Source organism: Dendropsophus ebraccatus, chromosome 7 (genome assembly GCF_027789765.1).
Source record: "Dendropsophus ebraccatus isolate aDenEbr1 chromosome 7, aDenEbr1.pat, whole genome shotgun sequence".
NCBI classification, from domain to species: domain Eukaryota; kingdom Metazoa; phylum Chordata; class Amphibia; order Anura; family Hylidae; genus Dendropsophus; species Dendropsophus ebraccatus.
In genome coordinates, this window is record NC_091460.1 from 46045582 (window position 1) to 46071670 (window position 26089).

Genomic DNA, 26089 nt, shown 5'->3' on the forward strand with positions numbered 1-26089 from the left:
TCTAGTTGTTTGGCTATCTATCTATCTATCTCTTTTCCCTCTCTATCTGATACGGAGCTCCTCTCTCTGTGAAGTCTGGCAACACACTGAGAAGCTGCCGGCGCGCTCAGGCATTTCCTGGTGCTGGGGAGTGATGTCACACATCTTGATTTTCACAGAAAACCAGGATAAAAGGCATTATAGGAGTAATAATCCCTTGTATCCTGGTCTATTATGTGAAAAAAGTTTAATTTTGCGTCACCGTTGTTATTTTTACCAGACTCGTAACGAACTTTCTCAAAGTTCATAACAAATCTGGTTCATAACGGTTCAGTTCGCTCATCCCTACATTTGACTTTTGAGGACCTCAGCAACTTTAGTCCATTAGAAGAGGTTCCAGCTAGTGGACCTTGTATTACACAAATGCATGTGTGAGTTGAATTGGCTAATCTTTACAACATGTGTATGTGACATAATATGCTTCTCTTGAGGCTGTATTAACACCTAGGGGCACATGTATTAATAGCTGACTTTTTTACGCCACATTTACTTTAAATTTTTCCGGGTTTGCGCAGCTGGATTTATCAAGAGGTAAAGTACATGTTTCTCGATAAATCTAGCATAGTGGAGGCTGCTGCACAACAGGCTAGGCACAGAGCTATATACATCTGCCTTCAGTGTTTGTGCCACAGTTTTCTCATAATTTTGTGGCAAATTGTGTAATTGTGTCAAGTTAGCGCACTTTTTCAAGTGGAAGCACAGCCTAAACATTATCTGATATGAGAACATTTTATTTTTCAAGGATATAGAATTTCAGATAAAAAATGAAGATAGAGAGAAAATAGGAGAAATCGAGAATCTAGAGATAAAGAAAAGGTCAAGTGAGTTGAAGGAGCTATTCAAATTGCTTGGAATGGTAAGAATTGTTTCACATGTTAAATTTTTGATTGACTTAGGGCTGGGCGATATTGGCCTAATTCAATATCGCGGTTAATCGCACAAGTAGCTGTGGTAACGATAAATGAATGATAATTATGGCATGCCCCTTTGCAAGTCACACCCACTTGTCTGTGTTAAGCAGTCTGGTCCTCAACTTGCAGACATCTGCTCTGTGCTGCATGTGCTGCCTGGGGAGAGAGGTCTAGGCGTGGAGCTCAGGACACTCTAAGGCTGGGTTCACACACAGTATATTTGAGGCTGTATTTGTGAGGCTGTATAGCAACCAAAACCAGGAGTGGAGTGAAAACACAGAAAGGCTCTGTTCACATAATGTTGTAATTGAGTGGATGGCTGTCATTTAATGGCAAATTTTTGCTGTTATTTTAAAACAACGGCTGTTATATTGAAATAATGGCAGTTATTTACCGTTATATGACGGCCATCCACTCAATTTCAACATTGTGTGAACAGAGCCTTTCTGTGTTTTCAATCCACTCCTGGTTTTGGTTGCTATGAGGACCTGACATGAGGACCAAATACAGCCTGAAATATACGTAGTGTGAACCCAGCCTAAGGCTGCACTCAGCCACGGTGCTCCACGGTGCTCAGTGTCTGCGTCTTGGGGCCGGGGAGGGAGATAAGACTGGGCTGTAGTGTCGGAGCTCAGTGACCCCCTCCTGTCTCGGGTCTGGAATAAAGACTCCCCTAATCCGATCTGCTGCAGCCATGTCCTTCCTGGCTCAGACATGCCGGTATCCCTGCACATACAGCACACAAACCTGTGAGGTACCGCAGACACTGTCCTGGCAAAGTTGCGGTCAGTTAATTGACGCCAGAGAGGGTATCGGTGGGGCTGAGGGGCTGAGGAACTGAAAAACACTCCCAGTGCACCAAATGAGCTTAGGTACATATTTTCTGCGGATAAAAATACCTTAATGCCCCTATTACACTGGGTGATACTGAGGAGCAAACGAGAACTGTCAGCTCTCGTTTGCTCCTCGTTCATTGCTCACTGCTGCGCTATTGCTTGCGTTGGCAGTGAGCAGGTGAGGTGCAGGAAGCTGCAGGAGGGGGGGGGGGCTGCCCCGGGATCGTCCGGGCAGCCCATAGCAGATAGCAGCGGTCTGCTGCTGCCACTCCTATTCCACAGAGCAATGGGAGCAGATCGCTGCTATATGAGTCGTTTGTCTTTCAACAAGTTGAAAGACAAACAACTACAACGATGAGCCAACATCGTTCATGTCGGCTGATCGTTGTGTTCTATTACAAAAGACGATTATCGTCTGTAACTGCCAATATCGGCCAATAATTGTTTTGTGTAATAGGGCCTTAAAACTGCTCAATGGAGGAAGATAAGAAGGCCACTACTGGAATCAGTTTCCCTTCCCCTAAAAGCACATAAGAGCAGGTTCATGCTTGCTGTTAGTTTCCCCGTAGGCTATGTTCACACACTGTAATGCATTCTGAAACATACAGCTGTAGTGGTCAGTGAACACAATGGCTGTAGGTTTTAGAATGCACTGACTTCTAATGATTTTAATAGAACAATGTTCACTGCAGCTGTACAAAATGACCATGTCTATTTTCTATGGCCGCAGATCGTGAACAAGCCCGTAGAAAATAAACTGTTCACACACTGTGTGGCCTTTCTGACAGCCATATTGTGAATAGAAATTAAAGCTTAATTGATTTCCAGTCACACCCATATGGCTGGCAGATTCTATGGGTGTAAAATGATGTCCCTATGGCCGATAATGCATTATCAGCTGGAGGGACATGTTAAACAGAGGCTGTTGTTTGACACTCAAAACAATGGCCATTGTTTTACGGTGTGAACATGGCCTTAAAGTGACACTGTCACCCCCTTTTTGCATTTTGACTGCTCTCCACAGGTGTAAAGGGTAAATGTTACAGCTTTCATTACTTATTTTATATTATACGTCATGGTGCTTGTTCTGGTAAAAAGTGGTTTTTATCATCTGTGGATTGGGATATGTGGGCGGGGCTTCGCGGCCTAAGCACCAAATCGCCCCTCCCCTAGCGCCACTTAGCCCTGCTTAGGCCCCGCCTCCTTATCAGCCATTGGAAAGGCCAGCCTAAAGATCTAGGCCCCACCTCCTAGATTGACCCACACCATTGGCCACTGAGGGGACGGGGCCTATGTGGCGATCAAATCACGCATGGGCGTGGCTAAGTGGCGCTAGCGGCGGGGCGATGTGGCGCTTAGCCCGCGAAGCCCCGCCCACATATCCCAGTCCACAGATGATAAATAAAACACTTTTTACCAGAACAAGCACCATGACATATAATATAAAATAAGTAACGAAAGCTGTAACATTTACCCTTTACACCTGTGGAGAGCCGTCAAAATTTAAAAAGGGGGAGACAGTGTCACTTTAAAGTAAACACACACTAGGAGGACTTGCTGTGGATTATTTGCCTGGAATTGTGTAGTTGATTACAGTAGTGGCTATGTAGATTTTATTTCTTTAAAACTAATTGAATAGCTTTCTCCATAGTAAGTCCTCTCTGTCCAAGTGGGGTAAATCCAAGTAACTCATAAAGGCTATCATGTCTGCCATGATAGTAATCCTAGGAGAAGGAGCAAGAGAAGGTTAATTTGACAAATATTCAAATCCCCTCAGGGTGCCCTCAGACACAGCTTTTTTTTAATTTATTTATTTTATTTACGCAAAAACTTAAACAGATGACAACTGCAAGTCAATGGGATATTAACTTGCAGCTAACATTGCTTGCTTGCTTGCCAGAGTTTTTGCTAAAAAAAAAAAAAAAAAAAAGCCATGGTGTTGTGTTTTCTTTCTTTTTTTTTGGCGTTTTTGCAAAAAGTTTAGCCAGTGTGAAACCAACTTAAGGGGCAAAATGTAAGGTTAAAAAAGTAATGGATGAAAAGAAAACCCTTTACCATGGATCATGTAAAACGGAGGTAAAAATGAATAAATATAATTGTTCTTGCAGCATCTGTAAAAAATATGAAATGCAAAAAATATATAGAATTGTTTGTTTTTTTGTTGTTGTTTTTTTTTATGGCCCTTTCTCTTAAAAACAGAATAGTAAACCAATCCTAAATTATATCTATACATCTCTTATATAGCTCCACTAATGAGAAAGAAAACATGATATGGGTCTTAGAACATGTCGATTCAAAGCCATTTTTTAACTGATTAGAGCCAGACATTGCTCTTTTTCTGATCAGTTTATTTTTTCAGATTTTTTTTTTTTTTTTTACATTTCATGTGATTGATCATGGGGAGCCATGACTGAAATATTTTAACAAAATTTAGAGATATGCTTTACAGCAAGCCCCATTTAAAGAGGCAACAGTAATCTGAAACTGACCTATTCCCATGAACAGGAAACATTTTGGGAATATTTTGTGACCTTTGCAGAGATAATTTCACAGAGAGATGGATTTTTTATTTTTTAAATTATTTTGAACATAAAAACTTAAAAGGCATACCCCAGAAAAAATCTTTATTTATTTTTATTTTTTTCAAATCAACTGGGGTCAGAAAGTTATATAGATTTGTAATTTACTTATTTTTAAACATCTTGGGGGAGATTTATCAATGGGTGTAAAATTTAGACTGGTGCAAACTGGCCACAGCAACCAATCACAGCTCAGCTTACAGCTCTGGTGAAAGGAAAGAGGAGCTGTGATTGGTTGCTGTGGCCAGTTTGCACCATTCTAAATTTTACACCCTTTAATAAATCTCCCCCCTTGTCCTCCAGTACTGATCAGCTGGTGTATGTCCTGCAGGAAGTGGTGTATTCTTTCCAGTCTGACAGAGTGATCGCTGTTGCCACCTCTGTCCTTGTCAGGAACTGCTCTAAGCAATACATGTTTTCTATGGGGATTTGTTACTGCTTTGAACAGTTCCTGTCACAGACAAAGTTGGCAGCAGAGAGCATTGCGTCAGACTGGAAAGAATACACCACTTATTGTGGGACATACAGCAGCTGATAAGTACTGGAAGACTGAAGAGGTTTGTTTTTTTTTTAAATAGAAGTAACATACAAATCTATATAACTTTCTTACACCAGTTGATTTAAACAGTAGGTCACTTTTAGAGGTACCGTACCAAGTTTTTCTTATTTTTGTTTTTTTCTTTAAGCAGTTAAACATATGGTGCTACGTAAAATTGGTGTTGCTGCAATCATACTGTGCCACAGAAAAATGTTCACATGGCATTTATACAACACGATTGTCTCAAAAAAAAAAAAGAAACAACCTGACCCACAAAGGCCAATATACCCCCAAAAAAAACAATAATACATTATATGGCACATTAACATTAAAAAGAATTCAAGTCAATCCATCAAAATACAGGCCTATAAAGACTTATGGCTTTGTGAAAAAAAAATTAACTGAAATGTAACTGTATGTTTTTTATAACTATGTTGCCTCCGATGTTCTTCAATTAATTTAGCTAAATGATGTTTTTCATCTAGGGATCACTACCACCGAACATGGATGATACAATATTTACTTCTTACATACTGCCAGTTCTTCACACATCCATCCACGCTCAAGAGGTAAAGAAATACAGTATATTGCACTGTATGCATTTTTCTTTATTTATATGCGACTGAAATGACAGTCAGTTGTGATAAATGTGCCCCATTATCTTATTTAAAAACACACCATCCTGTATTATGTAAGTAGGCCACAGACTAAATGAGAAGTTCAGGTTCAATTCGAACTGAACCTAAACAAATGATTGCAGAATGATTGCAGCTATATTAGTGGTAGTAGTATAACAGAGTATAGATTCGAGAGGCAGCAGGAGCTATTACAGTAAAAAAAAAAAAAAAATTCATAGTGCCAAAAATGTTAATCTTCAGGCAGGGCATTTAATTTTCACCATATCTGACACGGTACAGCATTGAAGCTATCAGCTCTCAGGACAGCAGTGGACGTGGTGGATCAGCAGCGTAAAATTAAGTCTTCTTCCAGGACAGATGTTGATGTTAGTGAATCAGCGGTGTAAAATGAAGTTTTGTCTATAGACAGTGGTGAACATTGGTGCATTGGCTACGTAAAATGAATCTTTCTCCCAGGACAGCAGGTGACGTTGGTAAATCAGTGGAGTGAAATGAAGTTTTCTCCTTGGACAGCAGTGGACGTTAGTGGATCAGCAGTGTATACCTACATTTTCTGCCAGGATAGCAGTAGACATTGGTGGATCAGCCGTGAAAAATTACATTTTATCCCTGGTCAGCAGTGGATGCTGGTGGATCAGTGGCGTATCAAATTGGCAGCACCATGAGGAGCAACCTGTTTTACCTAGAGTGGCTTAGAACAGACACCTGGAGGTGGCAGCACCAGCATTGGCATTTTTTTAGACCCAAAGATGCCTAGTACAGACCTGGAGGTGGCAACGACAGCAGTCGTAGCCTTCTTGATCCTGAGGGGCCTAGCACCCAGACCTGGAAGTAGCAGCAGCACTCTCCTTGACCTGAAGGGGCCAATGACAGACAGTTGGAGGTGGAAGTAGTTGTATGTTCTCACATACATCTCATACATGAATCCTATGGGGTGTTTAGGCTGTCTCCAGATTGCTGAAACTGGGAGGGGGAAACCCCTAAAGGGGTATGGGAGTGACCCCCCTCCCCCCCCCCCCCCCCCCCAAAAAAAAAAACTCACCCGAATGGTGCATTCACGAAAGAATGCTAAATAACTAAGGCAAGGTAACCTGCCTTTAAGCAACAGATAGCTGCTGATAGTAGCTTTAGAGGTTTTTTATATCACAGTTAGAGGACAGCATCCTTGGTGATCATATACATACACGTCAAAAACCCTTCCTAAACTGTGAAACCGCTCAAGAAACAGCAAGAGAGGTTAAAACTTTACACAACAATAACCTTATCTGCAACCATTGTGTGACCTCTAACTACCCTTGCGATATCTTACAACAATAACCTTATCGGCAACCATTGTGTGACCTCTAACTACCCTTACGATATCTTTAAAACCCCAAGAACAGTTAGCAGCAGCCACTCACCATTCGTGTCCAGAAAAATGGGATCCTAATGGAACCCCAAGGCTAAGGTTAACAAGACGGAGAATGTCCTCTTTGTGAACCATAGTCATGGGTATTTGTGTCTGGATATTACTGTTCTTGGGGCATGGATTGCACAATGTACTTTGCAGAAGCAAAAGCTGGTGTGGATATATATGCCTGTGTTGTAAATACAGTTGTCATAATTCAACGACACCATGGTTAATTTATTTACTGTTAGCATCGTTGATTTACATGTTTCTGAATTGAGTTTGGGGATTTTTTATGCGATTATCAGATTATTTAGGGTCTAAGAGGGAACTTAATATTTAAAAAAAAAAGATTAATTATAATTGGCACATATGGTAATGGAAACTTGAATAGACATTGTCATGTGCCTGAATGCTGGGTGGTTAATTAGTCCTTTACATCAGGCACAGGCGGGTTAAAATCCGGTGCTATGCAAGCTTGATTCATTTTGATGAATGTCAGCCTCTCCACACTTGAGCAAGACAGCCTTGTCCTTCTGGGTGTTACAATGGCCCCTGCCACGCTAAACACCCTCTCGGATGCTATACTGCTTGCTGGGCATGACATCATGGACAGAGCAAACTCTGCCAGTTGCGGCCAGGTGTCTATTTTTTAGGTCCAGGACTGCACAGGGTTTGTAATGTTTAGGGACAGTAAGTAAGAAACCACCTAGTGTTTCAGCTGCTGACGTTCCATTCGGTATTGAAGCTGCTGCCTTGGTCCCTCCCCCAATGGGTGTAGAAATTTGCTCATAAGCAAATGCAGTCTCAAGCAGCTATCAGGGCTACTACTGCTGCCCCTCATGCCTCCACTGCCAGTCATGGGAGTGGAGCAAACTGGGTCACCCCGAGGAGGTCTTATTGAGGATGAAGGCTGGTCATGATGGAATGCCTCGACCAAGCGACTGCCCAAAAGTTCACAGTAGTACTGAATTTTTCCTTCACCATCCACAGGTGGAAAAATTTCCTGCAGGTATCGGGGGTCAAGCAGGGTGGCCAGCCAATAGTCATCCCTCCTTCGAATTGTGTCAATACAACTTTCGGACCGCAAGCATTCCAGCAGGCAGGTTGCCATCCACAAGATGGTCACTGACTGTCTCTCCTCCCCATTCTCCTCTGAATACTTCCATGGTGTGTTGGGGTCATACTCCTCCACAACATTTTCCTCCATCTCCTCCAGATTTAACATGTGGAGAGCTGAGTTCCATCATGTCGGCATGTCATAGATCAACCTAAGTTCTGGCAGACCATGTTGCCGTTGAATCTGGAGGAGAGTGTAACATACAAAGTATGAATGGTTGAAATGTGTGCACAGCTTGCATGACATCTTCTTCAACTCCTTCAGTCCAGTGAAAGAAGATAGGAACCATTGGACTATCAGGTTGATGATGTGAGTCATGCACACTGCATGAGTCAGCCCTCCCTGCTGCAGTGCCGACACAATATTTCACCCTTTTGTCATTGACTACAGTTCTAATCCAAAGTTGGCAAGAGGGTCAGACAGTTAGTGATTACCTCTCCGATGCAGCCAAGCAGTTCCTGTGTGGCTGCATTCGCCTATGCTGCGCAAATGCAGGACAGCCTGACAGCGACAAGCTTTGCAGCACTGGTAAGACACAGGGACAGGATGTACTCCCAAATGTTGAGAAGCTAAGGCCAGGGTGATGGAGGAAGAGGCTAAAGATCCTGATGATAGCCCTTAAGGTACCGTGTAGGCAAGAGTGGTGTGAGTTGGACCAGTTGTTGGTGCTGTTGCTGCAACTCCCCTGGAAGGTTGTTGATCCAGTGGGCAGTGATGGACATATATCGCCCTAGCGTGGAGGTGCACCCAGTTGGAGACTGAAAATCCAAAGAAGTTGGCAACTTTGTTCTACAGGTAGCTTTGAAGCGATGGAACGGCCTGCTTGGAAAAATAATGCCTAATCAGTACTCTTCACTTTTGATGGGCACAAGCCATCAGCTTCCTGAATGGTTTTGAATCCACTACCAGGAACAGCAGCGACTGCAAGGCTAGGAGGTAAGCAGCTTCTGTGGTTGGTATACTGCTGTCTTCGGCCCATGGACTAAGCAGTGGTGGTGTTTGACCGCATGGCCTAATAGAGGAGACAGAAGTGGACGGCACTGAATGAGAGCTGCAGCCTCAAACAGAGGTAGAGGAACACTGGCTTGCGCTGATTGATTGTTGCACAATGGTAGATGCTGTCATTAGTGGTTGCTTACAAGCAGTGGCACTGAGGTCCCGATTCTGCCAGGCAGGGAGGTAGTGGCGTTCCAGGTGCTTTCTCATTGCAGTGGTACCAAGGTTTCCACTATTTCCACGGCTCACTTACTGTTTACAGAGCGAGCACACCGGTTTACCGGTTGACTGTCATTGTTGCCACTACCAGAAAAAAAACTGCCAAACTTCCTGCCGGATAGTCAGCCGACTGGCTGAGGATGTACATTTACCCTTTTGCCTCCTGGAAGTCCACCTTTCCCTTGACACTGGCTTGCTGGCACAACCATACCGTCCTCCACTGATTCTGCCTGTGGCCCAGGTTGCCAATCACAGTCTGCAACATTATTATTTTCGTAATCTGGCATGAATGTTTTCTTGCCAATGCTGTCATCCTCCGGTGTCAGGCAGTGTTATCCAGAAGGTACCCCTCTCAGCCTCTCCTGACTGCCTTGAGGGCTTTCAATGGCTAGAATCTCAACACTGCCTTCCAAATGCTTGCTACCTGAAAACAGAGATTGAGATTCCAAAGGTAGCGCTAGGCTTCACAGGAGTTGGCAGGCCGATGGTGCTTCAAAGGTGTTTGGCATAATAAAGATAGGGAAATAGGCCGAGGACAGAGACTGCCCTAGCCATGTAACTGTTTTGTCTAATGATCCTGCCAAAAGCTGGCTTTGAATATGTCTACTGCCTGGTGTGGAGCTCGAACTCTGGAGGAGCCAGTCCATGACTGCAGGCTGGCTGGTCAAAACTTGACCACTGGCTCATATGTGTAGCTGCACTCTGTTGCCACGCCTGTTGCTATTAGCACCACCAAGACCACTTGTTCCGCCATTTCTCCCAGCTTGACTGCCACTTCTGCTACTGCCACTGGCCATACCACAGAAAGGACCAGACTTTTGCTGCTTAGACATGATGTTCTTATTGCTGATATCCTTGACAGAAAATTTACGTAATAAGCCACATGCCTCTGTGAGTTAACTTCACCCCAGATGGCCAAAAAGGACTCCATTGGTTGATATGACACTTAGGACAGTGCCGCAATTTATCCAAAGAGAAAATGGACATAATATGCCACATGCCTCTGTGGGTTAATATCTCTCTCTCTCTCTCTCTCTCTCTCTCTCTCTCTCTCTCTCAACTAATGGTATGTTTAGACAGAAAGATTTATCTGATAGATTTTTGAAGCCAAAGCCAGGAACAGACTATAAACAGGGAACAGGTCATAAAGGAAAGACTGAGATTTCTCCTTTTCGCAAATCCATTCCAGACTTTGGCTTCAAAATTCTTTTATAACGAACAGAACATGATATCACTTTTCATCTTAATACAAGAAGCACTCCGGTGTCTTGATGAATAATCCGTATCAATCCACATTTCTCTACATTTCTTCAGGTCTTCTCTACATTTTTACATTTCTGTAAAGGAAGAAAATAATTAACATATTTGTATATAAGGACATGCTGAGAAAACTAAGGTTATTCTATTCACATAAATTATAAACAACTATTTCTTCAACAGGGGACGCCTCATCAAGTAATTCAGGAACACGCTAGTTTTCTGAAATGTACTGGAATAGACAAAGTAATCACTCACCTCGATAAATTTATTTCATCTTCAAGAAAAATGGACTTTGAGCAAGTGAGTTATTTATAATACTGCTTACAGTTGTTTCAGTGCTAGAGTTGTTCTATTGTCTGTGCAAATAGCTTTACGCTTTACATATAAGGACCTACAATCAGGGCTAGACTTTGAGTTGAACAAAACATGCTAGTGTACAAGTTACATTGCTCTCCCAATCAGAAGGGGGTGCTACTGGCCATCATCCATGTGTTGGGACAGCTAATCAACAGCAACACAACACTGCTACATGGTTTAAAAACTCCCCTTTACCTTAATGATAGGGTTAAGTTTTCATGAAACTACCTCAACAGTTATGGAGAGAACTGCGCAGCTGTATAGTAGCTACACAGTCTCATCTTCCTATGCTTATTTCTATGATCTATCTAGGAAGTAAACAAGAAGCTACCCCATTAGTGTTTATCTTCATGCTATTGATCGTGCAAGAGTGGGCAGAAGGAGCAATCTTTGAGATAATAGGCATATGAAACAACCGATGTGAGGTGGGGCAAGCACTTCAAGCATCCTATAGTAGCTAAAGGCCCTATTACACTAAATGATTACTGGTGATACTTGGTTAATTACTGACCGTTCAGGCCGATAATCATTTAGTGTAATAGCGCATGTTGAAAGGCAACGATCAGCTGACCTGCAGGATGTCAGCTGATTGTGGTCTTTCAACACGATCATGTCAATGTTCGTCTGCTGCGCACCATTTCACATAACAGGAGCAGTGGCAGCAAAACACAACTAACTTTAATGGGCTGCTCAATGATTTAAGGATCATTCGGGTCGAGCCTCCCGCTGTTCCCCAGTTTCTGTATGTGCAAGAGGGGGGAGCAGGATGGAAGCAGGGGGAAAGCAGGGGGGAAGTTCTGATGTGATTTACAATTTTCTGTCTATTTTATCTTTTCTTTATACGTACAGTTGCAAAAAACGTTGACAACAAACACGACTAATACCTTATTGGCAGAGAATGTCAGAGTACTGATTCAAATGTATCAAAATCGTGAGTAAGTAGTATTGTATAATCTTCTTTATTAGTTTTTTAGAGTGTGTTCTCACAGTCTGGATTTTACAGACTAAGGCCACATTCACACATTGTATGAGACTGAGCGTTCTGTGACCTGGCTGAGGAGATCATCCCGACCAATACTGCAGTACCGGACGGATGATCTTCATTTCTGTTGAATTGGGATGCGGACGTGTGTGCCTGCATCCAAAATCACCATTACAGACAATAGAGAGTGCGGCCGGAGCCGCACTCTCCATTGTATGAACTGACATGTCTTCTGCGGCCACTATTCAATGAATAGCATATTAACATGCATACTATGTTTATACACTCCGGACGGCATCCCATTCATTCTGATGCAACGTATTGTTTGCATCAATCACGGCCGTTGTTGCAAATTGCAACACAGCGGCTGTGATTTGTGTAAAAGATACGTTGTGTGAACATGGCCTCATTATAAAACTTACATAACCAACTATATTTGTATTAATTCAGCAATCTTATACAGCTAACCATTAATTGTTTTTTTAAGTATATTTATGTGCACAACATTGAATAAAACAGGATTTTGAATACATTTAATCATTTAATACAGTGCATTATCAAGGTTTTTTTTTTTTTATTTCACATTCAGATTAAAACAAATGCGGGAATTTAGTCTCTTTTTGGAATATGACAAGCTCAAGAATAATCTGTCTAAGAAGCTGGAAAATGTTTACACAAGCAAACTTGAAGCACAGGTGAGTGTAATACATATACAGTATTAGGCTATGTTTACACAACGTATATTTTTGTAAAACCACATTTTATGCTACCAAGTTGCATATATTTCGTGAGGTTTGTCTTCTCACTCCAAATAAAGAAAAACAGCAAGAAAATGGACCTGGTCAAAAGTTAAAGGAGAACTCCAGCAAAAACAAAAATGATAAAGAGTACACAGTAACGATCTAAGGTGCAGCTCACCTGTATCTGATTTGGCTGAGGTTAACTGGGATACACCATCCAATGCACACAGTGACTACAAATTCTAAACATACCAGTCCTCAAAGCAAAATCTGATGATATACTGTATGTCAATTTATTGTAATAAAATGCAATAAAAAATAATCTTAAACCTGAGGTGTCTTTCTGTCCTTTCCAGGGTAAAATACTCATAAACACATTAAAAGCATAAACCATACAAATACATAAGCCCCGGGGCCCTTATAGTGCAATAGATCAACACAGAGGGTTCAATTCCCTAACCGGGGCTGATGCATTTGTATGTTTTATGCTTTTAATGTGTTTATGAGTATTTTACCCTGGAAAGGACAGAAACACACCTCAGGTTTAAGATTATTTTTTATTACATTTTATTACAATATATTGACATATATCATGAGATTTTGCTTTGAGGACTGGTATGTTTAGAATTAAAAAAATGATAAAGAATCTATACTTACCCATCCCTGTTCCTTCATCAACTCACTCTCACAATCTGATCTGTTTTCTCTCATGTTTCCGGAGGGAAGTGCCCACTCAGTCAGTCAGTGACTGCAGTCGTGTCCGATACCAGTCGCTGACTGGCTGGGCGGCCATTCCTTTAGTAGGATTGTAAAGTTGCGGGATGCCAGTGGGGGTCCATGATCAGTAATGCAACACTGTGGTTGCACAGGGAAGGGTAAGTATAAATTCTTTATTATGTTCCTGCACCCCTAGGCACATACTGTATTTTTTGTTTTTGCTAGACTTCTTGTTTAAATTGTCACTATAATTATAACTTTTAAAATCTCAATCAACAGGGGATGTGATTGACGTGATGTGATGGACACATTGAGCTGTGACACTCTGTACTGGCCGGAATTTTAAAGGGTCTTACAGCCCCTAAGTAAAAAAAAAACTGTATACAGTAGCATTTTAGTCAGCTCGGTATTGGGTGGCCAGGGCTACATGTAGAATTGCTAAATTGTTTATGCAGTCGTTAACCTCTATTATTGGTTGGTGGCACATCTCATATTAAACAAATATGAAACCAACTAAAAAACATTTTTATGAAGAAAAAAAATCAATGCTTGAGTGATTGTTTGCAGGCTTATTGCTGACCTTATTACACAGGGTGATCATTGGCTTGTTCAGTTCGTATTCATCCTATGTAATTTGGGTCTTGGTCTTTGGGCTACATTCCCACATGCTGGTGAACACGTGGAGCTGAAATCGTCCCCCATATATACACTTATAGCCAGACAATGGTATTAGGCTGCACTCTACAAAAAATTATGTGAAGAATCAGTTTATTAGACACATAAACACAAACAGGTTATAAAAATGTTAAAAACATTTAACCCTTTGAAGACCAAGCCCAAAATGACCCAGTGAACCATGCCAATTTTCATTTTTGCGTTTTTGTTTTTTTCTCCTCCCATTCTAAGAGCTCTAGCACTTTCATATTTTTATCAATAGGGCCATGTAAGGGCTTGTTTTTTTTCCGGAAAAAGGTGTACTATGTAATGGCGTCCTTCATTCTACCATAACATGTATGATAGAACCCCCAAATTATTATTTATGAAAATATAAATTGGTGAAATTGGAAAAAACAATGCAATATGGTAACTTTTGGGTTGTTCCTGTGTCTACGTTTTGTTACTTTTCACAAATGTTCAACTATTTACATACAGAATTGCTGCTTATTAGCGGGAAAACTGGCATTTTTTCTCTCTCACCAGCCCTTTGATATTAGGTACAAAGGGGGTGACTGCCCTGGTAGTATATAGCCCCCCTGTTGCTCCCCCAGTAGTGTATAGCCCCCCTGTGCGCTCTCCCCCAGTAGTATATAGCCCCCTGTTGCTCCCTCAGTAGTATATAGCCCCCCTGTAGTATATAGCCCCCTGTGCGCTGTCCCCCAGTAGTATATAGCCCCCTGTGAGCTCGCAGTAGTATATAGCTCCCCTGTGCGCTCTCCCCCAGTAGTATATAGTCCCCCCGTGTGCTCCCCCCAGTAGTATATAGCCCCCCTGTGCTCTCCCCCTGTAGTATATAGCACCCCGTGTGCTCTCCCCCTGTAGTATATAGCCCCCTGTGAGCTCCCCCAGTAGTATATTGCCCCCCTGTGCTCTCCCTCTGTAGTATATAGCCTCCTGTGAGCTCCCACCAGTAATATATAGCCCCACTGTGCTCTACCCCTGTAGTATATAGCCCCCTGTGAGGCCCCCCCAGTAGTATATAGCCCCCCTGTGCTCTCCCCTGTAGTATATAGCCCCCTGTGAGCTCCCCCCAGTAGTATATAGCCCCCCTGTGCTCTCCCCCTGTAGTATATAGCCCCCTGTGAGCTCACCCCAGTAGTATATAGCCCCCTGTGCTCTCCCCCTGTAGTATATAGCCCCCAGTATATAGCCCCCCTGTGAGCTCCCCCCAGTAGTATATACCCCCCTGTGCTCTCCCCCAGTAGTATATAGCCCCCTGTGAGCTCCCCCCAGTAGTATATAGCCCCCTGTGAACTCTCCCCAGTAGTATATAGCCCCCCTGTGCTCTCCCCATGTAGTACATAGCCCCCTGTGCTCTCCCCATGTAGTATATAGCCCCAGAGAGCGCGTATCAGCCGGGGGCCGGGCCGGGAGGCATTGCGGTGGGGAGCGGGATCTCCTAACCGCTCCGGATCCGGTTCGTCCCGGGGCGGTTAGGAGGTCTGACCAGGGGTCCAGACAGCTGGCCTCCGCGGTCCACGCCAGTTGAGGACCCCTCCACTATATGGTAAAAGCAACATGATACCATTATTCTAGATTTTCTAATGATTTTTTTTTTTTTTATTAAAAAATTTTTTTTTGCAATTAGTTGTTAATAAAATGGTGACGCTTTTTTTGCACCATGATCTCTTCTTTTTATTAATACCTTATTTGTGTAGATCGTACGTTTTGATCACTTTTTATAAATTTTTAAAATATATATAATGTAAAAAAAATTGGTAATCCTGGTGCTTTTTCCCTCTTTTTACTTACGCCGTTCGCTGTAAGGAACGATTGTTATATTTTAATAGATCGGACAATTACACACGCTACGGTTTATAATATGTTTATTTATTTAATTATTTTTATATGTTTGATTTATCAAATGAAGGGGGGGTGATTTTAACTTTTATTGGGGGGAGGGGCTTTGGAGTATTGTAAAAAAAAAAAAAATACTTCTTTTTTTTACACTTTTTAAGTCCCCTTGCCGGACTTTTAAATACAATTATTAGATTACATACACTGATCATTGCTATGCCATAGGCATAGCATTGATCAGTGCAATAGGCGCTCTGCTAATTGAGCCTGCCTGTGGCAGACTAAATCAGCACAGCACTGATCGGACCGCACAGAGGGAGGCAAGAGACCTCCGGCGGTCCGTGAAAGCGATCAGTAAGTGACAAAAGCTGCCCTGTCACTTACACTTAAATGCCAAGGTCACGGGTTAATGACAGGCTGCAGTGCGATCGCTGCAGTCTGTCATTAATGGTGAGGGCCACCTGCTATGAAGCACGCTCTGCTCCGAAGCGCGCTTCATAGATCCCTAGAGACCCAGGACGTAAACGTACATCCAGGGTCATCTGGTGACAGACTTCCAGGACGTACATTTACGTCCAGGGTGATCTAGGGGTTAAAAACACAGAAAAAAAAAACACAAGAGGAGAACACTCAATTCACTAAACCTTAACATAACTGGGGAGTTCTGGGGATATCCAATGAATCGAGTGTTCTCCCCTTTTCTGTGTTTTTAATTGTTTTTTACATGTTTATATCCTGGTTGTTTTTGTGTGTCTAATAAATTGATTGTTCACATTATTTTTTGTAGAGTGCAGCCTCTTTTTGGCATGCAAACTTTTTTTTTTCCTTTTTCTGTCTAACTGGTATACTAGTGTGCCCAGAGGTTTGTTGCACCTCTGTATTATATTTTCTATGTTGGTGTTGCACCCTGCATTTACAGCAATGGGCTCTGAAAGTGTTAAAGGAGAAGTCTGGCCAAACTGAAAAATACAGTGCAGACAAGGGGGTCCGGGAACATAATAAAGAATCTATACTACCTGTCCCCTTGCCACCTGGCTGGGCTGACTGGTCATTCCTGAGCAGGGTTGTGGCATTGTGGAAGCAGGAGCTTCAGGGGGCTGGTGGGGGTCTGTGAGCAGTGAAGCAGTGCTGCCGGGGCACAGGGATAGGTAAGTATAGATTCTTTATTATGTGCCTACATCCCCCTGCTTGAACTGTATTTTTCCTTTAATTTAAATGATAGCAGCAGCAAGGTCAGAAAGATCAACCTACACACTCTGGGAGTCTCTTCAATCCATCTCACTGCTGGTATATGGTAATCCGCTGGACCTGGAGAATACTGTCGGGGGGTTTGACTAATGTTGTGTGCAAAAAACTCAACACAATTAAACAACACAGACAACTACCCTGCCCCACAACTCTCCTCTGCTCTGTCTGCTCTACTCTCTGTCCTAAGTACACTAATCATGCTCTCCTGTCATCTGTGGCCGGGTGGCGGGGGGGATCCGTGCCGCGATCCACACTACGACATGTCCTATTTTTTCACGGTGCGGGATCACAGCACGGATCATGTGAATGGCCGCATTCACTTCAGTGGGCCCTAAAATTGCCCGTGGTTACGGATCCGCGACCACGGACAATTTCACGGGACTTGTGAATAAGGCCTAACTTTTGAATAATTATTTTTCAATTTAAATTAGAATTCAATTAGAATTTAATGAGAATCATTTTAAGGTTTACACTTAAGTATATTTTATGCGTTTATATTAAAGCATGTACTATTGTTATTAACAGGTAGCAGGTACTCTTGAGGTCATGAAAAAAGAAGCGCTACAAATATGGGATTTAAATGAATCAAACATCAATTCAATTGGTCTGTTCAACCCATACTATTGTGGAAATCACCCTACATATAAGGTAACATAAATTTTATAAAGCTATTAACACATGGATGCAGGGGCGTAGCTAAAGGCTGATGGGCCCTGGTGCAAAATGTTAGCTTGGGGCCCTCCATCTTACCCGATCAGGCAAAGTCATATCTAATGTTATATCCAATTACTCTAATGTGCCACCATGTTCTAATGCACTGTCACTGCCTCCACCTCATGTACTGCACTACTGCCCCCTATGGACTGTACTGTGTCATTGTCTAATCATTGTATTCCAATCTTTGACTCTCCAGCTGAAAAACTACAACTCTCATCATGAACTGCCAGTTGGAAACGATGGGGGTTGTAGTGCTGCAACCTGAAGAGCCACATGCTGCAAAACTACAACTCCCATAATAAACTGTCAGCAGGGCACGATGAAGTTTGAACTTCTGCAACCTGGAGAAGTCACCTGATATCACCTGCAGTCCTATGTAACACGACAGATAACAGTGATATGCCTCTGAGTACAGATAATGTAGTAGTCACCTGCAGTCCTATGTAACACCACAGATAACACAGTGATATCCCTCTGAGTACAGATAATGTAGTAGTCACCTGCAGTCCTATGTAACACCACATAACACAGTGATATCTCTGAGTACAGATCATGTAGTAGATGTCCCCTGCAGTCCTATGTAACACCACAGATAACACAGTGATATCCCTCTGAGTACAGATAATGTAGTAGTCACCTGCAGTCCTATGTAACAGCACAGATAACACAGTGATATCTCTGAGTACAGATAATGTAGTAGCTGTCACCTCGGGGCACCCCTACTAAATTATGTTCTACAATATAAGAAAAGTGTCATACAGGGACTCACAGGTGACGTCTTCTTTGAGCTGAGGCGTCACTTTCCCTTTTCCTCTCCATCCGGCCCAGACCTCCATGCTGATTCCTTCCAGATATGTTTCATCTTTTCAGAACCTGCGAGACAAACAATTTAGGCTCCGCACATTTCTAGCAACTTCCTTTCCTTTCTCCCTCCTGTAGGCTCTCAAAGTAACTGCGCTGTGTGGGGTGCCCCCTGTATGTAGGATTCCCTGCTGTGCCCCCATGAGCTAATAATGCCCCCAGAGGTGCCCCCATGAGCTAATAATGCCCCCAGAGATGCCCTCATGAGCTAATAATGCCCCCATAGGTGCCACCATGAACTAATAATGCCCCCAGAGGTGCCCCCATGAACTAATAATGCCCCCATAGGTGCCACCATGAACTAATAATGCCCCCAGAGGTGCCCCCATGAACTAATAATGCCCCCAGAGGTGCCCCCATATACTAATAATGCCCCCTGCTGTGCCCCCATGAACTAATAATGCCCCCTGCTGTGCCCCCATGAACTAATAATGCCCCCAGAGGTGCCCCCATAAGCTAATAATGCCCCCAGAGGTGCTCCCATATACTAATAATGCCCCCAGAGGTGCCCCCATAAGCTAATAATGCCCCAGAGGTGCCCCCATATGCTAATAATGCCCCCAGAGATGCCCCCATGAGCTAATAATGCCCCCAGAGGTGCCCCCATATACTAATAATGCCCCCAGAGGTGCCCCCCATGAACTAATAATGCCCCCAGAGGTGCCCCCATATACTAATAATGCCCCCAGAGGTGCCCCCATGAGCTAATAATGTCCCCAGAGGTTCCCCCATATGCTAATAATGCCCCCAGAGGTGCCCCCATGAGCTAATAATGCCCCCAGAGGTGCCCCCATGAACTAATAATGCCCCCAGAGGGGCCCCCATATACTAATAATGCCCCCAGAGGGGCCCCCATATACTAATAATGCCCCCAGAGCTGCTCCCATGAGCTAATAATGCCCCCAGAGGTTCCCCCATATGCTAATAATGCCCCCAGAGGTGCCCCCATGAGCTAATAATGCCCCCAGAGGTGCCCCCATGAACTAATAATGCCCCCAGGGGTGCCCCCATATACTAATAATGCCCCCAGAGGGGCCCCCATATACTAATAATGCCCCCAGAGCTGCTCCCATGAGCTAATAATGCCCCCAGAGGTTCCCCCATATGCTAATAATGCCCCCAGAGGTGCCCCCATGAGCTAATAATGCCCCCAGAGGTGCCCCCATATACTAATAATGCCCCCAGAGGGGCCCCCATATACTAATAATGCCCCCAGAGCTGCTCCCATGAGCTAATAATGCCCCCAGAGGTTCCCCCATATGCTAATAATGCCCCCAGAGGTGCCCCCATGAGCTAATAATGCCCCAGAGGTGCCCCCATATACTAATAATGCCGCCAGAGGTGCCCCCATATACTAATAATGCCCCCAGAGGTGCCCCCCATATACTAATAATGCCCCCAGAGGTGCCCCTAAAAAAACAAACATCATACTCACCTAATCGCGCTGTATGGCTGCAGGCAGCAGCTATTCCTCCTCTTCGGGCTCCATCTTGCGAGCCGCAGGGACGGGACTTCCGGCAGGCGTGATGACGTCACATCATCACGCCTGCCGGACAGGTCACGTCCCGGCCTCCCATAGGCTGCTGGTATGAAGTGCCGGCAGCCTATGGGAGGGAATACAGGAGGAGGACACTGACAGGTCCTGCTCCTGTATTCTGATAGCTTTAATGTTCCGCCCGCTCACTGTGCGGGCGGAACATCAAAGCGATCTCTGCATCCCGAGAAGCTGCGCGGCCGCAGCTTCTCGGGATGCTCAGAGACAAGTGGCAAGGGGGGCCGTGCGGGCCCCCCTAGCGTAGGGGCCCGGTCGCCATGGCGACCGCTGCGACCCCTATAGCTACGCCACTGCATGGATGTATTGGGGAGTATGTTTTACTCTACTGAAAATTAATAAGGGAATTTGTTAGCTCTATTTTCTAGTATGCATTGCCTTTGGATAAATGTTCGGCCATGTTCACACTGCGTAAAAAAAAAAATAGAGAAAAGGTGTCCGCTGTTATTATCGAATTATAATTTAAATCAATGGAATGACTTCAATGACATAGTGTATTGAATAACAGACGTTGTTTGGGAGGACAGCAGATTAATGTTCAAGATAAATATTTACAGACATTATTGTGCAATCAACGGTTGTTGAATTTTTATTATTTACACACATTTTTTTCACCGTTCTTTCACCAACGTTACTACTAAATTCAATGAACCTCCTAAATAGAACCACACCCAAAACGACCTGAACTAGAATAATGTACCAAAAGCCGTCATTTTAATGACAGGCTCCCAAAACACAAAATGACACTTCATTTGGTACTCAAGATGACTGACGTCATTTTGAGGAGGGGGAATAGGAAAAAAAGCACACTGTACCTTTCTACTACCTCCTTAGCACTTGGCTGAGAAATACCATTTTAAAATCACCATCAGCTGTTGGAAAGGTACAGTTTGGTTTTATATCTCCAAGAAAAAAATAATGCTAAAAAATTAAATACATACATTTTAATCCAATTTCAACCTTCCTGCTGATGCTGTCCTGTGTGTATATATAAGGAGCAGAACTGTATCTGTACTGTATTTAGCTTGTATATGGTATTTTTTAGCAGATCTCTACTCTAAAAAATTGTCTTTTAGTTGTTTCTCTCTCTGCAATAAGCGTATGTGTTCCTAGATGACTTTCAGAAGATCTCAAAACATGTGATATTGAGACACATAAAGGAAGAGTGCCTCAGGCAGAGTGCCGATAACACTAATCAATGCTATGCAATGGCATAGCATTGAACAGAATATACAATCTAATGATTGCATATAATAGACCCCAGAGGGACTTAACCCCTTCCCACATAAGGACGTGACGGCATGTCCAAATCTGCATACCGTTGGGGCAGATGGACGTGCCGGCACGTCCTCGGGATGACAGGGGCGCAGGAGCTGCACCCGTGTCATCCTCGGCGGAGCCCAGCTGTCAGTGATAGCCAGGCACCCGCCGCAACTGCCGAGATCTGTGCAATTGCAGCACCTAATAGTCCTCCCTTCCTTCGCCATCGGGGCTGTGCGGTAAGATCGCACAGTCCCGATGGAGCTGTGACGTCAGGGGGCTTTCCCGAAGCCTCCTGATGTCCCAGCTACCTAAGGCCTCCTGATGTCCCAGCTACCTAAGGCTGAGTCTGATCAGCTTTGCCTATTACAGGCATATTGCACTGCAGTGCTGATGAGCACTGCAATGCAATATGCCTGTAATCAGGCAATAGTACAGTAAAGTCCCCATGGTGGGACTAAAACATAAATTGTTAAAAAAAAAGATAAACACACACACACACACACACAAAATACATGCGGTGATGGGAGATGCGGGCAGAGGCGGGGCTGATGGGGGCGGGGATGCGGCGGCAGGCTGATGCGGGCGGGGATGCGGCGGCGGGTGTGCAGGGGGTCAAAGCACATTCTCACAGCGGGATGTCAATCCCGATGCGATTATGTGCTATCATTGGGTTGAATGGTACTGGATCCGCAGTGGATCTCACTGCGAATCCACAGCGTGAGATCCGCTGCAGATCCGGTAGGTGTGAAGGCACCCTTATAATAAAATAAAATTTACATATAAGCCCCATAGCCCCCGATACAATAAAAAAGTACACATATTTAGTATCGCTGTGTGCGTAATGATGCTGGCAATACAAATATTACATGAATCCCTTAGTGACCGCCAATACGTATTTTCACAGCGGTCACTAATGGGCTTTATTCCAATACGTACGCCTCCATGTCAAGTCTTTGAGCGGACATAATAGGCATGTTCCTTATTTTAATAATTTTAATTAAATAACGAAGTGTGAACACAGCCGTCCCTGCAGAAAAGAACGGACACTGATTCCACTGCAGTAAAACATTAGAAAACCTATGTAAACATGCATGTCGCTGTATTCAGACTTACCCACAGAATAAGGTGTTTTACTGTAAAGTGCATTACGTAAACACGAAAAAAAAATTCCAATTTTACCCCAGAAATAATATTTTTTTTTTGTCCATTTTTTTATGGTTGATTGAATTGTGCCATTAAGTATAATTCTTCCTGAAAAAAACAAGCTCTTACATGGCCCTGTAGATGGAGAAATAAAAGCACAATAGCTCTAAGGGTATATGTACACAAAGTAATTCTAGTGGAATCTGCCACTCGCTCCCCCGCACCCCCAGGTGAAGTTCTGCCTATCACAAAGGCTCCATTATATGCTCAGGCAAATTCCGTGACATGACATGTCAATTCTTTGGGGCGGACAGCGAAATCTGCCCCAGCATATGATGGAGTCTATGGAGCCGGTGGACAGGGAAGCGGGAGCGTGCGGCAGATTTCGCAAGTTTTCGGCTAGAATTACTCTGTTTCCATATACCCTTAGAAGACGAGGAGGTAAATCGAAAATGCAAAAATTGGCCTGATCATTTAGGTTATTTTTGGCCAAGTCCTTAAGGGGTTAATAGATTTTCAGCACATCTCCTAACTGAAATCTGTTGAAGGTTGATTATTCTGGGAATGAAAGTTGTCAGGTTTTTGCTCATGTCTCTGCATATTTATTAATTTCTTTTTAGGTGAGAATATCCGAGATGATCTTAGCCAACATAGAAAAATTAACATCTGAAATCTTTACATTTATAAAGAACGAAATAGTTCAACTGCTAAAAGAATTTAACGTAAGTGTTAATTACTTGGTTATTTATAAATAAAAATATTATTCATTCAAAGAAATGTGGATTTAAAGGGGTATTCCTCTCTGGTAATATACATGCTGAATCCTCCCTCCTCCTGGAGAATAACATTCATTCCATACATGTCATTACCTTATCTGTCTCCTTTCCCCAGTTCTGACCTTGCTGTTTTTGTGCTGAAGACACAGAAAAATGTAATAGCTGTTCTCTCTCTCTGTCTCCCCCTCCTCCCCCCTCCCTTCTGAGACAGCAGTGTTCCTGGCCAGCAAATTATGCAATCTGCAATGTAGGAGAGTTAATCTAAGGTCAAGTTACTTGTGACCTTACTGTGCTTAACCATCCTGGCCTCACAGAGAGCAGAAATAGTGCAAATACAGCAGGGACACAGTTTACATGAGCCATCTTGGAAGAAAGGAAGGAGGACGGGGAGACAGAAAGAACAGCTCTTATAGAGCAGCAACCTCAAAATTGGGGGAAGGAGACAGAAAGGGCAATAACATGTATGGAATAAATTGTTAGTCTCCAGGAGGGGGGATGATTCAACACATATTTTACCTAAGGGGAATGCCCTTTAAAAATCTTTTCAAGTATTTTCTAAATAATTGATGGTTGGGGGGGGGGGGGGGACAACTTTATCTGTTACCCTAGCCATGACATCTAAACAGATCATCTCTCACTTTGGAAGATGCAGTATTTTTGCATAATAGTAAATACTGCATTAACATAGGCAGACTGTTGATTTTAAGAGTTATTTCCACTCAATATAATGTTACCATGAATCAGTGTTTTTTTTAATGGTCAGCATGGATACCTCAACACCTTTCATTCTATATGGAGTTGCTGAGAAGAGCCAAGTACGGCACCCTGCTCAGCAGCTTCATTTCTTTCCTATGGACCCAGCAAAAAGAGCTGAGTGCTGTATCGACTCTTTAGCATCTCTATAAAGACAAAATGGACCATATTGTGTGTGGACCCATTGCTCTATTGAAAACAAAGGAATCAAGGCCCTTTTTTGAGTTCATGGGGGCCCCAGGCGTTGGACTCCCCCCACAAGAGGGTATAAAGTTGTTTATCAGTATACTCCTTAATGGATAAAGTTCAAAGTGTCAATGTCATGCTTTAAAAAAAAGATATACTTGAAATCCAGGTCCAGTCTCCTGATGGCAGTTTTTATTGTCTTGTGCTGGCTGAAGGAGATCAAAGGAGATCAAATGCAGGAAGTCCCAGCTCAAATGACTGCCTTCTTTGTGAGCGCCCAGATGACCAGGACTTCCTGTGTTTAGTCTCTTTTTTTTTCAACCAGCACAAGACTAAAAAGCTGCCTTCAGGTTGAAAAATTATTGGGAGGGGCTGCCAAGGTGATCATTGGCACCATTGTCGATGTTGGCGATAGGCAGAGGAACGCCCCCAAAACAGCATATTTCCTTTGGATTTAAATTATTTGAAAACGGTAAGACTTAAAAAGAAAACAACCCTGCTGATGTATTCCCAGGTTTTCAAGGTAATAGTTTCTAAATTATTACTTGTACCATATGCCACATCAGAGAGGCAACAGGAGATCAGGGAGGCATATAAGTGGCTTGGGTAGGAAATCGGGGTTTGGGTTCATGGAGAACTGTGACGACTTCTCTGTTGGTTAAAGACTTTATGGTATGACTCCAGTGCCCAGTGGTATGGTAAATTGCTCTCTGCACAAAGTTTAATAAAACAAATTAAAAAAAAATACATATTAAATATATGCATACTAATGCGAGAAGCCTCACTAATAAAACTGAGCAAATAGAATTAATATTGCAGAAAAATGAATATGCTATAGTAGGAATAAATTAGATTAGCATTTCCAGGGAAATATATAGTGCTTGAAAAGAGAGCCCCTTTAACAGTGACTTCCCTTTAAGAAAAACTTTAACCCTTGATTCTCCTTCCTTTAAGAGCGACTTTGGTACTGTACCTTAAGGAGCAACTTTGGTACCAACCCTTTAAGAGTGACCTATATACTGTCTCTTTAAGACCAGCTTATGTACTGTCCCTTTAAAAGGGACTTAGGTACCACCCTTTGAAGAGCAACTGTAGTGCTGTCCCTTTAAGAGAAACTTTATTACTGTCCCTTTAAAAGTGACTTTAGTACTGTCCCTTTAAGAGAGACTTATGTACCCTGCTGTGTCATGCAGGTATCAGCTCCGCTACAATACTGACTCAGCTCTGCTGTGTCATGCGGGTATCAGCTCCTCTACAACACAGACTCAGCTCTGATGTGTCATGTGGGTATCAGCTCTGCTACATTACTGACTGACCTCTGCTACATCACTGACTGACCTCTGCTACTTATAATGGTAAAGAACATTGCTCGGTTACCATGGCAATCTTTCTCATGTCAGTGAAACACAATTGTTAAGGACCTTCCATCTTCTACATCTTCTATTGGCCAATAGTGGACATGTGACTGCATGGATGTTGTCAGGCATTGACTGACTAGACCTTAGAATCTCTATTGGCTGCTATATTTCAGCTATTTGCATATGTGCTGTGTTTGGATGTTAATGCTGTAGAGTGTGGCCATTATTTCCTATGGCAAATTAGGCGTCTTTAAACGTAAATTTTTTAAAAACGACAAATCCAATCGAAACTAAAAAAAATACTTAGCACACCTGTAACCGCAGAGGGCTTCGAAATGCAGTTTGAATGGAGTCTGTGCGCAAAGTGGTTCAGGCTGTATTAATCGCAGAAAAATAGCT

The 26089-nt window shown here is 43.1% G+C and overlaps 1 protein-coding gene across 2 annotated transcripts in view; it reads left to right on the top strand.

The window, feature by feature from the left end:
• LOC138797379 (uncharacterized) overlaps nucleotides 1-26089 on the top strand; it is a 105722-nt gene that overhangs the window by 61691 nt on the left and 17942 nt on the right. For both annotated transcript variants that reach the window (XM_069977450.1, XM_069977449.1), the window contains exons 13-19: nucleotides 782-895; nucleotides 5389-5472; nucleotides 10704-10823; nucleotides 11730-11815; nucleotides 12452-12557; nucleotides 17607-17729; nucleotides 23238-23339. In XM_069977450.1, the coding sequence (XP_069833551.1) occupies nucleotides 782-895; nucleotides 5389-5472; nucleotides 10704-10823; nucleotides 11730-11815; nucleotides 12452-12557; nucleotides 17607-17729; nucleotides 23238-23339 (735 nt within the window). The remainder of the gene's footprint in view (nucleotides 1-781; nucleotides 896-5388; nucleotides 5473-10703; nucleotides 10824-11729; nucleotides 11816-12451; nucleotides 12558-17606; nucleotides 17730-23237; nucleotides 23340-26089) is intronic.